General features: G+C 37.4%; 1 protein-coding gene across 1 annotated transcript in view; it reads left to right on the top strand.

The window, feature by feature from the left end:
* Positions 1-23,014, top strand: part of pik3c2a (phosphatidylinositol-4-phosphate 3-kinase, catalytic subunit type 2 alpha) — a 53,965-nt gene that overhangs the window by 1,456 nt on the left and 29,495 nt on the right. The window contains exons 2-5 of the mRNA XM_073850313.1: positions 3,910-5,062; positions 14,514-14,614; positions 16,586-16,746; positions 22,271-22,391. Coding sequence (XP_073706414.1) covers positions 3,980-5,062; positions 14,514-14,614; positions 16,586-16,746; positions 22,271-22,391 — 1,466 coding nt within the window. The 5' untranslated portion in view covers positions 3,910-3,979. The remainder of the gene's footprint in view (positions 1-3,909; positions 5,063-14,513; positions 14,615-16,585; positions 16,747-22,270; positions 22,392-23,014) is intronic.

Genomic DNA, 23,014 nt, shown 5'->3' with positions numbered 1-23,014 from the left:
TTGATAAATCATTTTATTGTAAAGTACAAAAACATTTTTGCTGACTTCTGTTATGATTTGACAACACCTTTGAAAGGCTCTGTCGAATGCATAAATAAGTGATGTTTGTCACTGTTAAAACGGTGCAGTCAGGCATGCACCCTGAGGGCTGAGAATCATTCCCATGAGGTTTGAGCTGCAAAGATTTGATAAATCTGAGAGCACAGAGTATGCCACCTGCTTTTTTGTACTTCTGACAGAAAGAGAAGGAGAAATGGTAGCTAGATGTTGTGCTTCATATGTTTTAACCATTTGACCTGTTTTAGTCATCTTAAATAATACAGTGAAGTATTTTGCAGAATCTGCAAAATGTTAATTATTTGACCAAAATAAGAGGGATCATATAAAATGCATGTTATTTTTTATTTAGTACTGACCTGAATGAGACATTTCACATAAAAGACGTTTACATATAGTCGGTAGTCTACATATAGTCGAAGAGAAAATAATAGTTCAATTAGTTGAAGCTTACATACACTTGATTCTTAATACTGTTGTTACTTGAATGATCCACAGCTGTTTTTTTTTTTTGTTTAGGGATAGTTGTTCATGAGTCCCTTGTTTGTCCTGCTGCCTTCAGAAAAATCCTTCAGGTCCCACAAGTTATTTGGTTTTCCAGCATTTTTGTGTATTTGAACTTTTTCCAACGACTGTATGGTTTTGAGATCCATCTTTCCACACTCAGAACAACTGAGGGACTCATATGCAACTATTACAGAAGGTTCAAACACTCACTGATGCTTCAGAAGGAGACATAATGCATTAAGAGCCAGGGGTGTAAACTTTTGAACAGAATTTGCCTAAATATTATATATTTTTTAATTTAGTACTGCCCTTCAGAAGCTACAGAAGATACTTACAAGTGTCTCAGAAGACAAAATAAGTTAAATTTACCCTGATCTTCAGATTCAAAAAGTTTTCACCCCCTCCGGCTTGTAAAGCATATCTTTTTCCTTCTGAAGCATCAGTAAGCATTTGAACTTTCTGTAATTGCATATAAGACCCTCACTTGTCCTCAGTGTGAAAAGATGGATCTCAAAATCATACAGTCATTGTTGGAAAGGGTTCAAATACACAAAAATGCTGAAAAACGAAAGAATCTGTGGAACCTGAAGGATTTTTTTGAAGAACAGTGGGCAGTTTAACTGTTCAGGACAAATATGTCATGAACAACTGTCACTTAAAAAAACAAAAACAAAAAAACAGCTGTGGGTCATTCAGGTAACAATAACACAGTATTAAAAATTAAGTGTATGTAAACTTTTGAACAGGGTTATTTCTATATATTCAATTATAATTTTCTCTTGTGGACTATATGTAAATGTCTGTTATGTGAAATATCTTATTCAGGTCAGTACTAAATAAAACAAAACATGCATTTTGTATGATTCTCCCTCTTATTATTTTGATAAAATAATTAACATTTAGCAGATTCTGCAAGGTGTATGTGACTTTTGTCAACTGTATATTCTGCACCAGAAAACAGATCTCAACAAGTCTCATTGGTTTTGAGCAAGGATTTCAAAATGTAGCATACTAAATATTTGAGCATTATCTTTTTGCACAATTGATGCCTTACTGATAAGACATGCTTGGTCTCTTCTGTGAACAATGATCAGAAGAGACCAACCCCTCTGGATTGCACGCTCGATTCCTCACTGTACATAATGGCCTCGGCAGAGTATTGATAGCCAGACTTGGCAGCATTGATGCTCTTTGTAAAACTAAATCAAATAGTATGACTATTTCCCAACATACCTTGGTGTGTGGCATGTTGTTGTTGGAATATTTGTGGTAGGGGTATGCGGTATGACCTAAATCTTTTATTACTGTATGAGAAATTTTAGATTGTGGTAATTATATAAATAAGGGTTTAAATATTTATTTAATAAATATGATATTTTCTGTTTTTTTTTTTTTAAAGATAAGAAGACTGGCAACAGTGCAAAAACAGCTTGTTATTGTATAGCGTCTGCGTAATACAAACTAATCAGATTATGAAATTCATTTTATTAATAAATGGGTAGTACAAACTATAAATTTTGATTTAATTCTGATTTGAAGTTGTGAGATAGTTTATGAATATATACCTGCAAATGTATGTTAGTTAAATCCAGTCCTTGATTATGGTTATGAGGTGTGTTCAAAACCGTTGTAAAATACTCCGTAAACACACACCTCTGACCTCTTTACCTCAGTAATTACATCATCAGTGTTTAGCAGAATAATCTGGCAGAAGGTTTTTTTTGTAATTATTAAATTTTCGCTGTTCCGCCTGAACATCAGTTAAATTCTTTATTAATGCATCAAATGCTATTCCTTAAAACCGTAATTATCTTAACTCTGATTTGTATTGTGCGTAACACCTGGAAATGACACATTCTTCTTTGTCTCGACTTGTTAGAGACACATCTCTGTTTTTTCATTACTCCATGTTTCGTCATCACTTAAGTAACGTAAATCAGTCCTGCCCTATTTTTGTAGGTTTTAACACATAATCAGTAAAGCTGTGAATGAGGAGCTGAAACCTAATTCTGACTTGCGTTTGCAACTAATTGGTTCCGTTTCAATTGCAAGCTGGCATGTCTCGGGCCTGCAAGGCACAGGTAAATGTCTGGTATGTGCTTGTAACCGCCTGCCATTCACCCATTAAAAAATCTTGATTTTGACATGCCTTACTGGCCACTCACATGAACAGTATTTTCCTGCTGACATTTTAAGTATTTCGTAATCTAAAGACTTCATGTATCTATAATATTCAGGATTCTTTTGTCAGAAATCCAAAACTTGTGATTGTTGGATCATAATATGAAAGGCTTTCCATGAGATTGTTATATATGACTTGTGCATCCTTTGTCATGTTTCAGTTGCTGCTTTTCTAATGTAAGGTGTAGGGTTGCATTTACCAATCTTTTCATGTTTTACAAGGGCTTTCATGTTGAACATAAGAACAAAAAGGATTCATTCAGTTGATTCATGATAAAATGTCATGGTAGTGTTGGTGCAAAATGGACTGTGAGCTCATACAGTTGAGGTCAAATGCTCACTGATGCTTCAGAAGGAAACACAATGCATTAAAAGTCGGGTGGTGAAAACCTTTTGAATTTGAAGATCAGGGTAAATTATTTTTACTTATTTTGTCTTCTGGGAAACATGCACGTATCTTCTGTAGCTTCTGAAGGGAAGTACTAAATGTGAAAAATATATATTTAGGCAGAATAAAAAAAAGTACACATCTTCATTCTGTTCAAAAATTTTCACCCTCCGGCTCTTAATGCATTGCGTTTCCATCTGGAGCATCAGTGAGTGTTTGAACCTTATGTAATAGTTGCAGTCCCTCAGTTGTCCTCAGTGTAAAATGATGGATCTCCAAACCATACAGTCATTGTTGGAAAGAGTTCAAATACGCAAAAATGCTGAAAAGTCAAAGAATGTGTGGGACCTGAAGGATGAAGGAAGTTTAACTAATTCTTGAACAACGATCACTAAGTAATACAGTATTAAGAATCAAGTGTATGTAAACTTTTGAACAGGGTCATTTTTATAAATTGAACAGTCTTTTATTTTAAATATCTTATTTAGGTCAGTAATAAAAAAAACAAAACATGCATTTTGTATGATCCTTCTTATTTTGGTAAAACATTTAACATTTTGCAGATTCTGCAAGGTGTATGTGAACTGTATTTGTTTTGTGAACAGGATGTTTGATGGTTAAAATCCCCCAGAGCGACTTGTATTGACCTCTGCCTTTAAAAATAGCACTAGCAGTGCATCATATTTGGCAGTGAACATGCAGTACATCTTTTGAAACCATTGATGTTCTGAGTTCCTGATTCTAAAATGTAATATTTTCTCAATTTCTTCTTGTAGGCACCTGTTGTAAATTTCCTGTCAGAGCCCAGTGGTCTCCTCATGTACATAGGAAGGCAAAGCTGACACCATGGCCCACATATCCAGTGGCAATGGGTTTAAGTTTGACAGGCCAGCCTCTCCGGGGGTGGTCCGGCCCAAAGGGATTGTGGGAAAGGAGGAGGCTTTACGTATGGAGTTAGAGGCCTTGGATAAAATCAAGCGTGAGAAGAGGCACACACTACCAGTCACAGCGTCTTCTGTTAATCCCCTTTCCAATCCAATGGCGCAAACATCCACTAGCCGGCAAGAGAAAGACCTCATTGTGTTCTCCGAATCGGAAACACAGAAGAAAGAACAAAAAGACAAATTTGAGGACATCGATTTAGAGAAGCTGACCAAGGAGGAGCTGGAAAAGCTGCTTCTGGATGACAGTTTTGGGGTTAACAAAATGACAAGACCTTCCTCTCTGCTAGGTTGCAATCTCAGCGCATCGTATCCTGGAGGACATGCGTTCAACCCTTCTTCATTCCACTGGACACCCACTCCAACACATGCACAGACTCCCATCTTTCCCTCTGCTCCCTTCCCGAAGCCTCCATGCTCTTTCCAGAATGGCTTTAGCCCAGCTTTGTCTCCTTTTATTAGTCTCCCAGCCCAACCAACCCCCTTCCTCTCCTTTGCACCCATCCAACCACCTGCTGCTCTGGTCTACTCACAGCCTGCCGTCACCCCAGAGATGGCCAAGCTGTTTGACAAGATTGCCAGCACTTCAGAATACTTGAAGAATGGCAGGTCCTCCAGCATGGAAACCGAATCAACAAGCGTCAAGTCCTTGGAGCCTACGCCTCAACCTTCAGAACCTCCCAACATTAGCCGATTTGAGTGGCTGGACCTGGACCCGCTCAACAAGCGCAAGGAGGTGGAGGTAGAGGATGCTTCCACTGTATCTGGTGGCCCTTTTACAGAGGAGTCTGGGACTGCTAAAGACCCCTGGGATGCGGTTCTTCTGGATGAGCCTGAAGCTGTGGATAATGGCAGTCCTTCGGCTCAGGTGAAGAGCAAGGTGACTTTCGCCAACCAACCTAGAAGAGCATCAACAGGGGCGGCCGTGACGAGAAGCCAGTCCATTAACATACCTGCAACCTCAACTGATCACAGTGCAGGCAAACAGGTAAGAGGAACGTCCTTTCTGCTGACCTGAAACATGTTGGCAGCACTGTTTGTTTAGAAGTAATTACCACATCCTCTTATGCAGAGGTTCTGTAGAAGGAAGTAGAATATTATCCGAGTCAGATATTGTTAAATTCAAACCTGTTGTGTTGAATGCTCACATAGTGAACAACTTAAAGAGATGGTTGTCCTAAAAGTGAAAATTCTGTCATTAATTACTCACCCTCATGTTGTTCCAAACCCGTCGTTCATCTTCAGAACACAAATTAAGATATTTTTGATGAAATCCAAGAGCTTTCTAAGCCTGCATAGACAGCAACGTAACTGACACGTTCAAGGTCCAGAAAGGTAGTAAGGACATTGTTAAAATATTCCATGTGAGATCAGTGGTTCAACTGCAATGTTATGAAGCTATGAGAATACTTTTTGTGAAATTGTTGAATGAAGTTGTTATTTTTGTTTTCTTTGCACACAAAAAGTATTCTTGTAGCTTTATAACATTAAGGTTGAGCCACTGATATAACATGGACTATTTTAACAATGTCTTTTCTAGGGCTGGACAATATGACCTAAAATCAAAATCTCGATTAATTGAACATTTTACCTTGATTGCGATTAATAAACAATTATTTTTACTTTTTTATTATTATTATTATTATTATTGTATTACTATAATTATTTTATTTATTTTAGTAGTTGATACTAGGGCTGTCACAATTATTTTGATAATCGAGTAATCAGTCGATTATTTTGACGATTAATCGAATTATTGGAAAATTACATAATTTTTGTAATAAAAATAGATACACATTGTCAAAACTAGTTTCTTTTTTGATTATGGTTGAAAGAATTTAGGATTAGTTTTTTATACATCTTATTTTTATTACACAGCATTCATAAGGCGAACCCAGATTACGCAGTATCTCCTGATGTAAAAGAATAAAGTAATGGTGTCAAAAGTGTGTGCGTGTTAAAGGTCCCATATTGTCAAAACCGAAATTTCCTGGCTTTTTTCATGATAACTAAGATCTAGGGGCTATGTAACTACCATATAAGTTTCAAAACAGTCAATCCACAGTAAAATGCAGCCAGCCTGCATAAAGTAGCTGTGTCTTTTAACAAGGCGCTGTGACTTCCGTAAAAATGTGACGTCCAGTCTACTCAGTCACCGCCTTCAGTCACCACCCTGAGCACCAACCACCGTCCCACCCACCTTTTGTCAAACCCAGACAACTTCGGGTCCCATTGCTGAACAACAACACAAAAACAAGTCGAGAAAACGCTGTTCAGTCGATGAATGTCAGGAAACTACATCATTACACAGGCTTCCGAACAACATTAATATAAAAGACCAGTGGCACGTCAGCTTTAGTCTCTTTCACACAGCGATTCCAGTAAATACATGGATAATGTGTCCCATGATTTGTTCCGGAATTGTTTGATTTGGTTCATTCACAAAGTAATTTTCCGGAATCTGTGTGTGCTTTATACACAACCAGTAAAGATCCCGTAAAGACATGTAATGCGACGCCTACGTTGCACTAAACTGAAAGTGCCAAAGGATAGTCAGTTATCACATATTTTTTCGTTGTGAATAGTCGAACGATAACATGCATCATCACGACAACACAGCCTTTATGGCATTGGTTCTGTCTTTTGTTCACACAGCGCTCGTTGCGGGACTGATCCCAGCAATGTTACTAGGTTCCCAACCCGGGATCGTTCCCGGAACGTTCGGGCAATTTTCCAGAATCAACGCACAGTGTGAAAGAGGCTTTACTAAAGCAATAGTTACATAGCTTACTGCAATTGTAGCTTACAAAAAACATTAATTACCATTCTGAAATGTCCCGTTGAGTATCACAAGCCACAGCAGGCTACAGCATGCATGACACTAGTTACCTGGTTGTCCTGGCCAAGCGTCACTCAGAAAACAACAGGCCAATCAGAAGAGAGGCTCATGAATATTAATTAGATGGGCCAAAATCAACCTGTTTTTGACAGCGCTACTAAAAGAGGAGCTGTAAAAATATATTGAAATGGTTTTGGGCACTTATACCGCAAATATATATTCGTAAGGACATCAACAGCTAAAATAAACCTCCAAAAAGGTGTACAATATGGGACCTTTAAGTTTTCACAAAGGCAAAATTTCAGTAGTTGATACTAGGCCTGTCACTAATGATTATTTTGGTAATCGAGTAATCGGTCGACTTATACTGACGATTATTCGAGTAATCGGACCTAAGTAATAGCCAATAGTCTATAAAGTTACTTAATATTTACATATATAATAGCAATGAGGCAATAATATTTAGTTCAAATAAAGTATCAAAAGCAAGTAATCATATGGCTTTATTAAACAAAACTGGTAAAATACATTATGTATTATAAACAATAAAGCTAAAGTACAATTTACGTACGTATTATAACAAAAGACTGCAGAGGGCGCCAATGGTCTTGTTCTGTAAATAAAAGGTTGCAGTGCTTGCCCCACCTCCATGGCCTTCTGATTAGTCCACTGTTTTGATAACTGACATTGATGAGTGGCACTTCATGTACTAACTTAACACAATTACGTGCGAGACGCTTCAAAAGACGCAAGTTCAACAGTCATACATGTCCATATAGCACCGACTACACACGTAGTATGTTTTTAGTGGGAAAGTATTAACATGATTAAAAAAAACAAAATAACTGTCATGGGAAGATTATGTATGAATTTTCGTTTCGATTACTTTTCGATTTATCGACCAGCCAGAGACTTTACTACCTTTCTGAGTCTTGAACAGAAAGGTAGTAAGTTGTCAGTTGTGTAAGTTGTTGTCTATGCAGGGTCAGAAAGCTCTCGGATTTCATCAAAAATATTTTCAAATTTGTTCTGAAGATGAACAAAGGTCTTATGGGTTTGGAACGATATGAGGGTGAGTAATTAATCACATAATTTTCATTTTTGGGTCTCTTTAAAATTCAACTTTTTCTAAAATGGCTTTACCAGTCAAACAGCTAAAGCACAGAATGTTAATTAAAATGCTGAAAATATAAAAACTAAATAAACTAATCTTACAAATTGAGTATTTTATAAGTGTCTCTCATGCTTGCATACATTCTAGCACTTTAACAAGAAAGCAGCAGTGCTCTGATATGACAGGAAGTCGCAGTTAAAAATGTGTGCGTATGGTTTTCTAATTATTATACCCTGCCAATGTGGTGAATGCAACATTTTCTACTGGGGTGATTTGCATCTTTCGTTTTTGGTTGGTTTCTTATCATAGTCTAGCCAAGTTTAGCTGGTGCTTAGTCTCTTTCATTTTACCACCGTTTTATCTAAACCTCTTGCTTTATCAATGGTCTTTCCTTAGAAACGTTGTAACAGTTTGCCAAAATAAAGAATGGCTTCCTGAGAGGAATGTGAAACATTGAGTGAAACTTTGATTCCTTATGAGGAGGGTGTGTAAATGTGTGCCTTTTTTTCCCAGAAATCCCACTTCCCGTTTCATTATGTTTTTCTTCTGACTAGGACAATTGGCTGTTGTCACACATTTCCCACAGTACTTGAATAATTTGTGCCTGTAACTTCTACAACAGGGAGAGCTTTTATCTAAGGATAAAATAAAGGGGTCAGGGGGTTCTTTGCACTTCCTTGTTTCAAGTTTTAGAGCTATCATTATATTTCTGAGTCATACATCAGGTCTAGTTCATTCACTCTGCTGTCCTAGTGTTCTGTAGTAAATGGGCTGTTGTCTTTGTGTGTGTGTCTATAGCGAGGGGGACTGCTGCTGGTCTCATTAGCACAGACAAGCCTCAGCTAGCTGTTTTTGCCCCATGGGTTCTTCCCTGACATGCCTGCAGCGGGGGCCGTGCAGCTCCCCGTTGCCATGGCAGTTCTCTTTCGGAGTGTGCGAAAGAGCAGCGAAACTAATCTGAGCTTTGGTTTTGGTGTACAGTTACTCTGCTTCACCTCACACAACACCAGATACTCTTATCACAAGCCCTGATATTTCAGTCTTTATCAGCACACACATCCCAAAAGACCTGTTTGTTGTCGGTTCTTGGTGTAAGTGTAAGTTCCCTGTTGCCATTACTTCATGCTTGTGGTTTTGGTAACAGCATGTTATCAAAAGTAGTTTCTTTTTTCAGTATGGTTGAAAGTATTTAGGAACAGTTTAGGGTTAAGTGAGGAAATATTTTGTATCTTTTATATATTTTTATTACACAGCATTTATAAGGCAAACTCAGATTATGTGTTATCTCCTGATGTAAACAAATAAAGTACTGGTGTCAAAGGTGTGTGCGTGTTAAGTTGTCACAAAGGCAGCATTTTAGTTGTTGATACTAGGGCTGTCACTAACGATTATTTTGGTAATCGAGTATTCGTTTGATTATTCAGATGATTAATAGAGTAATCTGACATAAATGAACAATAGCCTTTAAAATTACTTAAAATACATGTATAAAAGCAATAAGGCAATAATAATTAGTTCGAATAAAGTATCAAAAGCAAGTAATCATCATGGTTTTATTTGAACAAAACTGTTAAAATACATAATGTATTATAAACAATAAAGCTAACGTACATTACGCATTATAACAAATGACGGCAGAGGGCGTCAAAGGCCTCACTATTGTTTTTACACTTTACTGAATGATTTAATATTGACTAAACAACAATTAAGTCAAATGTCCACTTAATCTTTAATATTTGGCCATTTCTTTTAAACAGAAATGATTTCTCAAATATGTGGTCATCAAAATGTGTAAACTCAAAGTGAGGGTTTAAACTTTAATTTTGAAATTGCGATAAACAGTTAGCATATTGAGAAAGATATTGATGTATTCTCCTGTGTTTGCATAGGTTTGTAAATGATTTACTTTACAAATCTGATGAAATGGTGCATGTTGCATTCCCAGATGAATGTTATAATAAACCCAAACTCACAACAATATGCAGAGAAGCGGTTTGAGAACCTCACACATAGGGATGCACCGAAATGAAATTCTTGGCCGAAGCCGAATAATAATGAAATGCTTGGCCGAATACCGAACGCGGTGTTTCGCATTTTTCTTCCATTTATTTTGCCAATTTTTTCACCATTACAATAATTAAATAGTAAAAATTTGCTTTTTACTATTTTGTATTGCTTTTCAGAGAAATAAATCAAATATCAAAAATACAATTTCAAAATATTTATTTAACACTGAACTAGGGATGCACCGAAATCAAAATTCTTGGCCGAAATCCGAAAAAGAGGAAACCAAGGCCGAAAACCGAAACACTGAAAGAATTATGGCAATTATTAGTACCATTGCATTTATGGCTATGACTGTGTACTAATCTTACTAAAATCAAGGCATTGCAATTGCATAAATTAATATTAAAGTTTCAAAGAATAAATCAGTTATATTAATTTAAACAATTATTATCAATCAAATATTATATTACTTAAATAACATATACATATATTTTACTGCCTTTGTTTAAATTGCTTACATTTTTATAACACATTATCTTGTGGATCCATCAGTTCACATTTACAACTCTATGCGTTTCTCTTCCAGCAGGAGGCGCTTTCAGAATAATATTACACAAAGCAGCGCAACAAATGACTTTGAAACGTGTAGCGCTCATATTTATTCAATGGATAGCCTTTTGAAGTTTCATCGCAATTCTTGTCTTTCAGTCCCCACATTTAAGACCACTTGAAATTATAATTAAGACTTTCTTAACCCCTAAATAAAACTGCAGTCATCAATGAAAATTAAGAGCTTTATTTAAGTCTTTCAAAAAAACAGCCCTTACACAAAATACGTTTCTTTTAATTTTTTTTTCCCACCATGTTCAGGGCACAAGAAAAATATTAGGGGATTAAATTAGTATCAGCATATAAAGTCTAATCGCCTCTTATTGTCTCTGAGAGAATGCATGTCAGATGCTGAAAGCACTCAGTTTTTACTTTCAACATATTGCGCAGTTTTTACGTTGCTTGTGTGATATCCATTGGCTCACCTCCATGGTTTAAAACATAAATATTTATAAAAAATACAGTATATAGAAAGGACATATCTTTAAAATATTGTGACGTAACACCAATGTAAAGCCATTGTTTTTCACTCACTGAAAGCTACATCTGTCTCGATCTCGGCTCTCATCACTGGCTGCCCGCACGACTGCAGACACACCCCCTCTTGAAATTTCGGCATTAAATGCTTTGCAAATTGCTATCCGTGGGTCTTTCTCGGATATACTGATATACGTCCACACCGCAGATGTGTTGCTTCAGACAAGCACGGGCAGGCTGCGGTTTCTGTTTGCGTCAACATACTGTTTCGGCCGTGTTGTTTCGGTGATAAAAGTCTTCGGTGATAAAAGTCTTCCGAACATTTTCGGTGGCCGAATATTCGGTGCATCCCTACTCACACATGCAAATAATAACAGTTTGTGTGGAGCAGCATTTACTGTGAATGCATGTACGTAACCTACACGCATGTTAATAAAGCGCATATATTAAACCTGCATCGCATATATTTAATTGAATCGTAGCGTTTTTGAAATCACAATAGCATTATGCTTTATTATGATTTTTAAATGGGTTTATTATTGTATGATACTGCCTTGGAAAACGATTTAAATGCGTTTCATAGATTCTGGTCTGTGGAATGCGGCACTTTCAGTATTTTAACAGTTACTTGTCACGTGCAAAATGCAATCGAGGATTTTTTAAATCGAGTACTGTATTTGAATCGAGGAATTGTGGCAGCTCTAGTCGATAACAATGCAAGTGTAATGTTATGAAAAATCAATATGCTATTTAACATACGTTATCTGAAAGTTATATATTAGTAATATAAGCAATAAAAACCTCTAAAAAAATCGAAATAAATGACAAAAAATTATCAAATGTGTATATTATTAATATATTATACAAGTATATAAGTATATAAACTACTGTTTAAAAGGTTGGTGTCTGTACATTTTTTTTTAAATGTTTTTAAAATAGTCTCTCATGCTCGCAAAGGCTGCATTTATTTGATTTAAAAATATAGTCATTTCTTTAAAAAAGCAAAATCTCACTCGCCCTAATCTTTTGAACATTTAGCATATATAAATAATATTGATATGTGGCCATGGACCACTAAAACCATAAGGGGCAATTTTATGAAACTGAGATTTATACATCATCTGAAAGCTAAATCAATAAGCTTTCCTTTTTATATATATAGTTTGTTAGTATAGGACAATATTTGGCCGAGATACAACTATTTGAAAATCTGAAATCTGAGGGTGCAAAAAAATTCAAAATATTGAGAAAATCACCGTTAAAGTTGTCCAAATGAAGTTTTTAGCAATGCAAATTACTAATCGAATATTACGTTTTGACATCTTTACGGTAGGAAATTTATGAAATATTTTCATGGAACATGATCTTTACTTAATATCCTAATGATTTTTGGCATAAAAGAAAAATAGATAATTTTGACCCATACAATATATTATTGGCTATTGCTACAAATATACCCGTGCTACTTATGACTGGTTTTGTGGTCCAGGGGTCACATATTAGACATGTGGCAGGTCTATTAGAGTGCATTGTACAGCCTAATGTACAGATCCAATACTTTTGACATGTCTGACACACACAATGTGTGCCAAATATGCCTGTGAGCGTTCAGAAGCGGCCACATTTCAGTCAGGCATCAGTTAGTCACTGAATTAAGTTTGTACTTGTTACTGCCTGTGTTGTAGAAAGACTGGTATCATATGTCATATCTTTGACATCCCTGGTGTATCATAACAGTCACTTAGCCCACACAGTAGCTCTCATATGCAGTCAATGAGGTGTTCTTGGTTGATACTGTGACCATGTGGTTTCTGTTGTACATGTGTGTGTGTTTATAAATGTGCTGTGAACCATCTCTGACCATCAGCTTATCCTACATGCAAAAAAAGTGAAGTTTGTTTAATGTCAATGTGAGTAATTGCATTCATAAACAAAGCTCTTAGTCACAGTTTACCATCAAGCACTCTGTTGTCAGTGGAATGTTAAATCATCTGACGGAAGTTCAGTCATATTTGTTTAGTGGAAGTACTATCAGGTCAATAGGGAACAGAGTTCCAGTTAATGCATATCAGTATTCTTAGCAACAATGGCAGAGAGGAAGTTGCAGTTTCTGTGAACTCTATTACTCTCAAATGTGGAAGATCATGGAATTGTACTTATATTCAATCGAATTCTAAGCTCACGTAAGCCAGCTTCCTCCATCCTCCCATTCCTGAGTGTTTTTTTTTTTAATAGTTTTTGGCAGATTCCTCATAAACTTTTAACCTGAGGAAGAGCTCTGTTTGGACTGGGAGAGATTGCATGTAGGGCAGCCAGAACTGTAAAACCGTAGCTCTAAGCAAAAGCGGATGAATAATTTGTGAATGTGTGTCACATGGCGTCTCATTTTTCTCTAAGGTTAGGCCTAGAGCTCTGGCCTAGTAAACAGCTAAAGAAACCATTGTCGCATTCAATGCATATATGTATTACCCTCAATAAAACATATGACCTGCTCTTTTTGTCCATATTGACACTCTTGATTGTTTAGGCAGGCAGATGTTCTCATCAGATACCTTTTTATTCAATGTCACAAAAATATGCCTAATCTGCTCATAATACTATTGAGATTACATTCATATAAACTATCAGTCAAAAGTTTTTGAACAGTAGGATTTTAAATGTTTTTTAAAGACATTTCTTCTGCTCACCAAGCCTGCATTTATGTGATCCAAAGTACATCAAAAGCAGTAAAATTTTGAAATACAGCAAATCAGCATATTAAAATAATTTCTGAAGGATCATGTGACACTGAAGAACAAAGTAATGATGCTGAAAATTTAGGTTTGATCACAGGAATAAATTTACATTTGAAAATATATTCAAATAGGAAACATTTACTTTAAATGGCAAAAATATTTCAAAATTTTGCTGTTTTAGATGAAATAAATGCAGGCTTGGTGAGCAAAATAATCTTCTTGAAAAAACATTAAAAATCTTACTGTTCAAAAACTTTTGACTGGGAGTGACTTTTTTTTTTTTTTTTTTTTTTTCAATTTAATTTCTTAGAACATTAGCCATCGTTGAACTGAAAGTACCTAGTTGTAATTCCATGTTGATGTTCTTTTCTGACCTATTTCCTTCCTGAAGGAAGTCTCTTTTTTGGCATTCCAGACATTCTTCACATTCTACGTATCCTCTCACCAAACGGAGAGACTGTCTCATTCCACATTTGAACTGAGATGTTAATATCATCAATCATGTCTATTTGGTACCCCTGTACATAATACAGACTGTACATGATATATTGTTTACAAAATGTATGCGTAGGACACCATTAGTGAAAGTGAATGTACAGGATAGAAGGCCAAATGTCTGCTCATGTGTATAACCGTGGCTTCATTTCTCTTTTTTCAGGTCAATAAAGGAAGTACAAATGTACTCTCAAAGTACTCCGTCTTAGAGGGAAAGGAAGCCCAAAATCTAGAAGTCGTAGCATTCTGTGAAGACATTTCAAAGTGAGTTATGCGCAAATTTGTTGAAGTGAATGTAAAAAGGGGTACCTAAAAAAATCAGGTTTTGCTACAACAGCTGTGTTGTTCATCTGATATCAGAAAGTCCCAGGATACCTGAATCAGCACTGTAATGTTGGCATCTATAAGAGAAGCAAGGCTAATTTGGACCTAAAGGACTAATTTGGGAAATGCCTCAAAACCCCATATGTACAATATCTCACAAAAGTGAGTACACCCCTCACATTTCAGCAACAATTATCTTCTCAAGGGACAATACTATAGAAATGAAACTTGGATATATTTTAGAGTAGTCAATGTGCAGCTTGTATATCAGTATAGATTTATTATCCCCTGAAAATTACTCAACATACAGCCATTATTGTCAAAATAGCTGGCAACAAAAATGAGTGCACACTAAGTGATAACAGCAGTATGTTGTTTAACCATGCAATGCCACATGTCCTATTCATCATGTGTATGTTTTTGTCCGCTTGACAGGACCGTACAAAGTGGTTTATCTTGTATTAGAACAGTTAAAATTAGGTGCTTTAAGTACAATTCTCTCATACTGACCACTGGATGTTCAACATGCCATCTTATGGGAAAGAACTCTCTGAGGATTTGAGAATTAGAATTGCTGCTCTCCACAAAGATGGCCAAGGCTATTAGAGGTTCAGTAACACCCTAAAACCAAGCAACACTACAGGGGTCAGGGTTATACAGAGTCCTCGCAAGGATCGATCAACGAAGCTGAGCACTTGTTCCATGCGTCAGGTGCAGAACCTGGCTTCAAAAAACAGATGTATGAGTGCTGCCAGCATTGCTTTAAAGGTTGCAGAAGTAGAAGATCAGCTTGTCAGTGCTCAGACCATACGCCGCACAGTGCAACAAGTCGGTTTGCATAGGCGTCCTCCCAGAAGGAAGCCTCATCTGAAGCTGGCTCACAAGAAAGCCTGCAAACAGTTTGCTGAAGACAACCTGTCCAAGAGCATGAATTACCGGAACTATGTCCTGTGGTCTGGTGAGACTATAAGATAAACTTGTTTGGCTCAGATGGTGTCCAGCATGTGTGGCGATGCCATGGTGAGGAGTACCAAGAAAATTGTCTTGCCTACGGTCAAGCATGGTAGTGGTAGCATCATGGTCTGGGGCTGCATGAGTGCTGCTGGTACTGTGGAGCTGCAGTTCATTGAGGGAAACATGGATTCCATTATGTACTGTACATTCTGAAGCAGAACAAGATGCCTTCCTTACAGAAACTAGGCCGAACGGCAGTTTTCCAACATGATAACGATCCCAAACGCACCACCAAGATGACAACTGCCTTGTTGAGGAAGCTAAAGGTGAAGGTGATGAGGTGGCCAAGTCTGTCTCCAGACCTGAACCCTATTAAGCACCTGCATGTGTCTAACGTCCCGCTCCATGAGGAGTGGAAGAGGATCCCAGCAACAACCTGTGCAGCTCTGGTCAATTCCGTGCCCAGGATGATTAAGGCAGTGCCAGATAACAATGGTGCTAACACAAAATATTGACAATTTTGGACAAGTTCACTTATGGTATACTCACTTTTGTTGCCAGCTATTTTGACAATAATGGCTGTATGTTGAGTAATTTTCAGGGGATAATAAATCTATACTGCTATACAAGCTGCACATTGACTACTATAAAATATATCCAAGTTTCATTTCTATAGTATTGTCCCTTGAGAAGATATACTAAAATGGTTGCTAAAATGTGAGGGGTGTACTTACTTTTGTGACATACTGTATATCTCAGACAAGGACTGCTGACAAGTGAAATGCAAGAAGTCTACAGCTGTGTGTAGCTAATAGTAATAAAACAGCGAATACATTGTTTCCTAATAATAACATACACACAATAAGAGCAAAGGTCCTAAGACTGAACCCTGTGGCACACCATATTTACCTGTGTCAGGTCTTCATTTACACAAAGTTTTGTTCTTTATTTTTGCAGAGTGAGGTCAAAGTTTCCACATGATGATCTGTCTACCAATCCTGGCTATGTTCTCAGTCCTGTAATCACTCAAAGGGATGCAGGAGGGGACAATGGGGGCAGTGTGAAAGTGTCCATTGAGATTTCTGATTCTCAACAGCCTGTAACTTTCACTTGTGATGGTAAGCAGACTAAATTCATTATGCCATTATGAAAAGCTTTTGACAGTGAACAACATAAGTAATTTATCTGAAAATTGTTATGCTAACAGTTAAAGGAACTGTTCACCCAAAACAAAAAAAGTTTGGAACATCATAAGAGTGAGTAAATCATGACATAATTTCATGACATTTTTGGGTGAGCTATCCCTAATAATATCACATCTGATGAATCATGTGCTCACTATTTGTCAATAGTAAGTTTCTCCGAATGTTTTCTATAAAGGAAGCTGACAAATGAAGAAGTCACGACACAGCGCCAGAGAGCATTTCTTGGCTGCTGCGACACATACTCTTTTTACATAACTGTCATGGTGCGTCTGCTCAACAGATTCTTCGACCAGGGTTCCTGTGTTTTTCATTTTTCAGCTTGCATGTCACTTGCCAAGGTTTTTTACTGGGTAACCTGTCTGTGGTCCAGGCACGGAAAGTCCTTTTCATTGAGCTGTAGTGGCCTTGGCTCAGTTCCCTGTGAAGCGGCTGGGTTCTGAAGACTGCCGGGCCTCGTTTTTTTGTGCCGAGTCTCTGGCCACCTCACTCCTGGCAGGAAATCAAGACTGGCCTTTTGTGTTGAAGAATTTTTCTGTGTTGTTACTGCCTAAGCCCCATAGCTCTTTTTGTCCTGGATAAATCCAGCATAGACTGTGGTCTTAGGAGGGGAAAAGGGGGCACAGTGTCTGTCGGGCCCTGAAGTTGCTTCACAGACAGCTAATATATTTGAGGAGTGGCTCGGATGTAACTAGCTAGATGTTTGAAGTGTTCTAGCTAGCTTTCTCTGAAGTTCACACTGTTCCTGCTTCTTTTTTTCTCTTAGACTGACCCAGTTTATTGTGTTTAGCTCAAGGGATTTTCGAGAGATTTTATTCCATGAACAGTGGTCAACAAAGTAATGCTTTTACTGTTACTTAACTTTTTAACAGTTAATGATGGACATACCATGTCTTTGCATGTCAGTGCTGACTGTCTGAAACTTCAAAGAGGAAAAAGAGGTTTTTGAGGTTTTCCTTGGTTTGTTTAAGTGGAGGAAAATGCTTAGCTGTGTGTAAGGTTAGTAAAGTTAGCAATTCCAGACATACTTGGCATGAAAGACAAGGCAAATCAAGCTGAGGAGGCGACTAGGGTTTGAATGTGTGGAATATGAAGGCTTTTCCAGGATAAACTCAGATTAAGTGTCTCAGTTTTCTGATCCCTGGATCAGACCTTCCCCCTTCTCCTTTTTTAACATAGCTACATCCATTTGACAAAGTTTAGTTTTATTTAAATATTCAGCAGTGTAGGATCTAGATCTCTAGTTTAAATACACCTTGCAGAATCTGCTAAATATTAATTAATTTTACCAAAATAAGAGAGATCATACAAAATGCATGTGGTATTTTTTTATTTAGTACTGACCTGAATAAGATATTTCACATAATACTTTACATATAGTTGAATTTATAAAAATGACCATGGTTTAAAAGTTTACATAAACTTGATTCTTAATACTGTGTTGTTGCCTGAATGATCCACCGCTGTGTTTTTTTTAGTTTAGTGATAGTTGTTCATAAGTTCCTTGTTGGTCATGAACAATTCTTTGGTTTTTCAGAATTTTTGTGTGTTTAAATCCTTTCCTTTTGATTTTGAGGTCCATAACTTATTTTTAGGCAAAATAAGAACACATCTTCATTCTGTTCAAAAGTTCTCACCCCTGGCTCTTAGTGCATCGTGTTTCTTTCTGAAGCATCAGTGAGTGTTTGAACCTTCTGTAATAGTTGCATATGAATCCCTCAGTTGTCTTCAGTGTGAAAAGATGGATCTCAAAATCACACAGTCATTGTCGAAAAGGGTTCAAATACACAAAAATGCTGAAAAACCAAATAATTTGTGAGATCTGAAGCATTTTTCTAAAGATCATAGGGCAGTTTAAGAAAATTATCAACAACTATCACTAAACAAAAAAGCACCGCTGTGGATCATTCAGTTAACAGCACCGTATTACGAATCAAGTGTATATAAACTTTTAAACAGGGTCATTTTTATAAATTCAACTATTATTTTCTCTTGTGGACTATGTAAATGTATTTATGTGAAATATCTTATTTAGGTCAGTACAAAATAAAAAATAACATGCATTTTGTATGATCCCTCTTATTTTGGTCAAATAATTAAAACGTTGCAGTTTCTGCAAGGTGTATGTAAACTTTTGACTTCAACTGTATATGGTCTGATGTTCCACTCTAGCCTTCTAGCTTTTTTCCATGGCTTCCTTAAGGAGTTCCTGTCATTTTAGACCAACTACACTCTCCTGACATTCCAGCACCATGTGTGTTGCTGTAGTGCCACGAAAAGAGGATGGCAGATGAGGAATTTTACTGGCATCCCACAACCCTTCAAAGCAACCGCAAATCCACCACAAATTAGGCATGACCATCAGACCTTTAGGCTTGAAAAACATGGCAAACACGAAGAGTCCAGGCCAGGCACAGCCCACTGTAATCCAGCCCTAGGCTTGGAGCGTTAAGAGAGGATCATTCCAAGGAGGGGTGTGGGGCCTGTTATTGCTGCAGCCTGGGGTGACCATGAACAATAATGTTGGGTGTCATATTTTTGTTCTGATCTAGTGAAACTTTTCATGCCAAATCTATTTCTTGTTATGGGTTTCCATCTCCATGAACCAGAAGAGGTTCACGATTAGTTCAGAAGTCCTTTTCCAAATGGCACCCTTATCCCTCGCTGTCCTCCAAGTCAACACGGTACCAGATGAATTGTTGGGTAATAGTGCACTGTAAAGTTCAAACCAGTGCAAGCTTGGCAAAAAGATGCATTATACTGGCTACATTTTACAATTTTGTATAACCAAGCAGACAACACCTACAGGATTAATTTAAAAGATTAGTTCACTTCCAGAATAAAAATAGGGAAACATTGCAGGATTTCTCTCCATATAGTGGACTTCAATGGAAGCCAGTGGGTTGAAGGTCCAAATTGCGGTTTCAATGCAGATTCAAAGGGCTCTACACAATCCCAAACAAGGAGTAAGGGTCTTTTCTAGCAAAACGATTGGTCATTTTCTAAAATAAATACAAATTTATACGCTTTAACCACAAATGCTCATCTTGCACTAGCTCTGCGATACACGTGTGCAACTTTACGCATTATGTAATCATGTTGGAAAGGTCACGTGTGGTTAGTTCTTCATCTGTGTACTGTTGACAAAAATCATGGGGTTCCATTTGTGCCAAAAATGAGTTGACCCCTTTGTACCTTTTACTATACATTTGTCTTGGGTACAGTCATTGCCTGCTTGCTCAGGTAAATCAGTATGTTGATGTGTATGTTGTCTGTTGACGTCAGGACTTACAGTAAGGATGACAGAATAAAATGACATTAAGGACGCTAGAATAATATTACATTTAAAGGATTAGTTCACTTCCAGAACAAAAAATTACAGATAATGTACTCACCCCCCTTGTCATCCAAGATGTTCATGTCTTTCTTTCTTCATTCATAAAGAAATTGTTTTTTGAAGAAAAAATTCAGGATTTCTCTCCATATAATGGATATGTATGGTGCCCCCAAGTTTGAACTTCCAAAATGCAGTTTAAATGCAGCTTCAAATGGCTCTAAATGATCATAGTCGAGGAAGAAGGGTCTTATCTAGTGAAGCTATCAATTATTTTCGAAACAAACAATTTATATACTGTTTAACCTCAAATGCTCGTCTTGTCTCGTCTTTGCGATGCACATGCATATTCTGTGTGATCCGGGTCAATACAGTTAGGGTATGCCGAAAAACTCCCATCTCGTTTTCTTCCCCAACTTCAAAATCGCCCTACATCGCTGCAGAAGTACCGACCCAGTTTATATGCCACCAGTGCAGAGCTTGCTCAGGAATGGCAGCAGGCAGGTGTGAGCGCATCTGTATGCACAGTGAGGCCAAGACTTTTGTAAGATGGCCTGGTGTCAAGAATGGCAGCAAAGAAGCCACTTCTCTCCAAAAAAAAACAAACATCAGGGACAGATTGATCTTCTGCAAAAAGTATGGCGAATGGACTGCTTAGGACTGGGGCAAAGTCATATTCTCCGATGAAGCCTCTTTCCGATTGTTTGGGGCATCTGGAAAAAGGCTTGTCCAGAGAAGAAAAGGTGAGCGCTACCATCAGTCCTGTGTCATGCCAACAGTAAAGCATCCTGAGACCATTCATGTGTGGGGTTGCTTCTCATCCAAGGGAGTGGGCTCACTCACAATTTTGCCCAAAAACACAGCCATGTATAAAGAATGGTACCAAAACACCCTCCAACAGCAACTTCTTCCAACAATCCAACAACAGTTTGGTGAAGAACAATGCATTTTCCAGCATGATGGAGCACCGTGCCATAAGGCAAAAGTGATAACTAAGTGGCTCGGGGACCAAAACGTTGAAATTTTGGGTCCATGGCCTGGAAACTCCCCAGATCTTAATCCCATTGAGAACTTGTGGTCAATCCTCAAGAGGCGGGTGGACAAACAAAAACCCACTAATTCTGACAAACTCCAAGAAGTGATTATGAAAGAATGGTTTGCTATCAGTCAGGATTTGGCCCAGAAGTTGATTGAGAGCATGCCCAGTCGAATTGCAGAGGTCCTGAAAAAGAAGGACCAACACTGCAAATACTGACTCTTTGCACAAATGTCATGTAATTGTTGATAAAAGCCTTTGAAACGTATGAAGTGCTTGTAATTATATTTCAGTACATCACAGAAACAACTGAAACAAAGATCTAAATCAGTTTAGCAGCAAACTTTGTGAAAACTAATATTTGTGTCATTCTCAAAACTTTTGGCCACGACTGTACATACACTAATTTACCTGAACAAGTAGGCCTTGACTGTAGATAAAGACAAGTACAAAGCAGTCGACTATTTTTTGGCACAAATGGAACCCCATAAAAACGTAGGGTAGGGCCTTTTTTACCTTTTTTTCAAAAGGTTGCTTGACTTTCTTTGTGCGTTCGCTTTGTAAACACTGGGTCGGTACTTCCGCCTACGTCACATGTGACCTTCCCAATGTGATTATGTAATGCTTGAAGTCAAGCCAGTGCAAGATGACTCTTATTATATAGAGCTGCATTGAAACTGCAGTTTAAACCCTTAACCCATTGGCTCCCTTTGAAGTCCAGTATATAGAGAAAAATTCTGGAATGTTTTAGTCAAAAAACTTAATTTCTTTTTGACTGAAGAAAGAAAGACATGAACATCTTGGATGACATAGGGGTAAGTAAATTATTAGGAAATTTTTATTCTGGAAGTGAACTAATCCTTTAGATTGGACAGTTTGTGTAAAAATTAAAATTCTGTCAGCATTTACTCACCCTTATGTGGTTCCAAACCTGAATGACTTTCTTCTGTTGAAGAAGATATCTTGAAGAATGTTTTGTCCATACAATGAGAGTCCTAATTAACATTGGACACCACTGACTTGGGTACTTTTTCTTCAGCTTCATTTGTTTTCTGTGTTTCTTTCCCCAGTGAGTTCTCCAGTAGACTTGCTCATAATGCAGGCTTTGTGTTGGGTCCATGATGACCTGAACCAGGTGGACATTAGCAGCTACGTTCTCAAGGTCTGCGGACAAGAGGAGGTTCTACAGAAGTGAGTCCTTCATTTACAATCTCTCTTTCCCTTTTGCAGGCATTCTGTCGTATTACATAAACAAGTGCCCTGCCAACATTCCTTGAAAACGGGGTTATTTTCCTTTAATTGTGCTAGGGAAATGTTTCCTTTTTACCCACACCATTCGAAAGAGCAGAACCAACAGTTCTAGGGGAGGGTTTGCCTGCCCTAATAGGGAACAGGGGGAATGGGCAAATAACAAATTCCAAGCTCTAGGAAGAATTGAGTCTGTAATGCAAGGCATCCTCCCTTAGTTACCGTGGGTGTACAATCCTATTCATGTTCAATGCAGAGTTTTGAAAGACCTTAGTTTCTCATTATGTTAAGGTAGAGTTCCTGTTTGGTCTGGTTCAATGAGTGTCTTGTCCTCGTTTGACTTTGGCAAGTTGATGCTAGTGATTACGACCCTGCTCTGGGCTTCCAAAGCACAGTCATCCAGGACTCATCTCCTACTGTGGAATGTTCTTAGTCTGCATTCTCAAATAAATAAATAAAATAAAAAAGAGTCTTTTCTTTATTTTTGCTTTTCATATATATTAAAAAGTTTGGGGTTGGTAAGATATATATATAATATGATTTTTAAATAATGTATTTATTTTATT

Source organism: Garra rufa, chromosome 11 (assembly GCF_049309525.1).
Source record: "Garra rufa chromosome 11, GarRuf1.0, whole genome shotgun sequence".
NCBI lineage: Eukaryota > Metazoa > Chordata > Actinopteri > Cypriniformes > Cyprinidae > Garra > Garra rufa.
The sequence above is the reverse complement of the archived record's forward strand: the minus strand, read 5'-3'. Positions and strand labels throughout refer to the sequence as shown.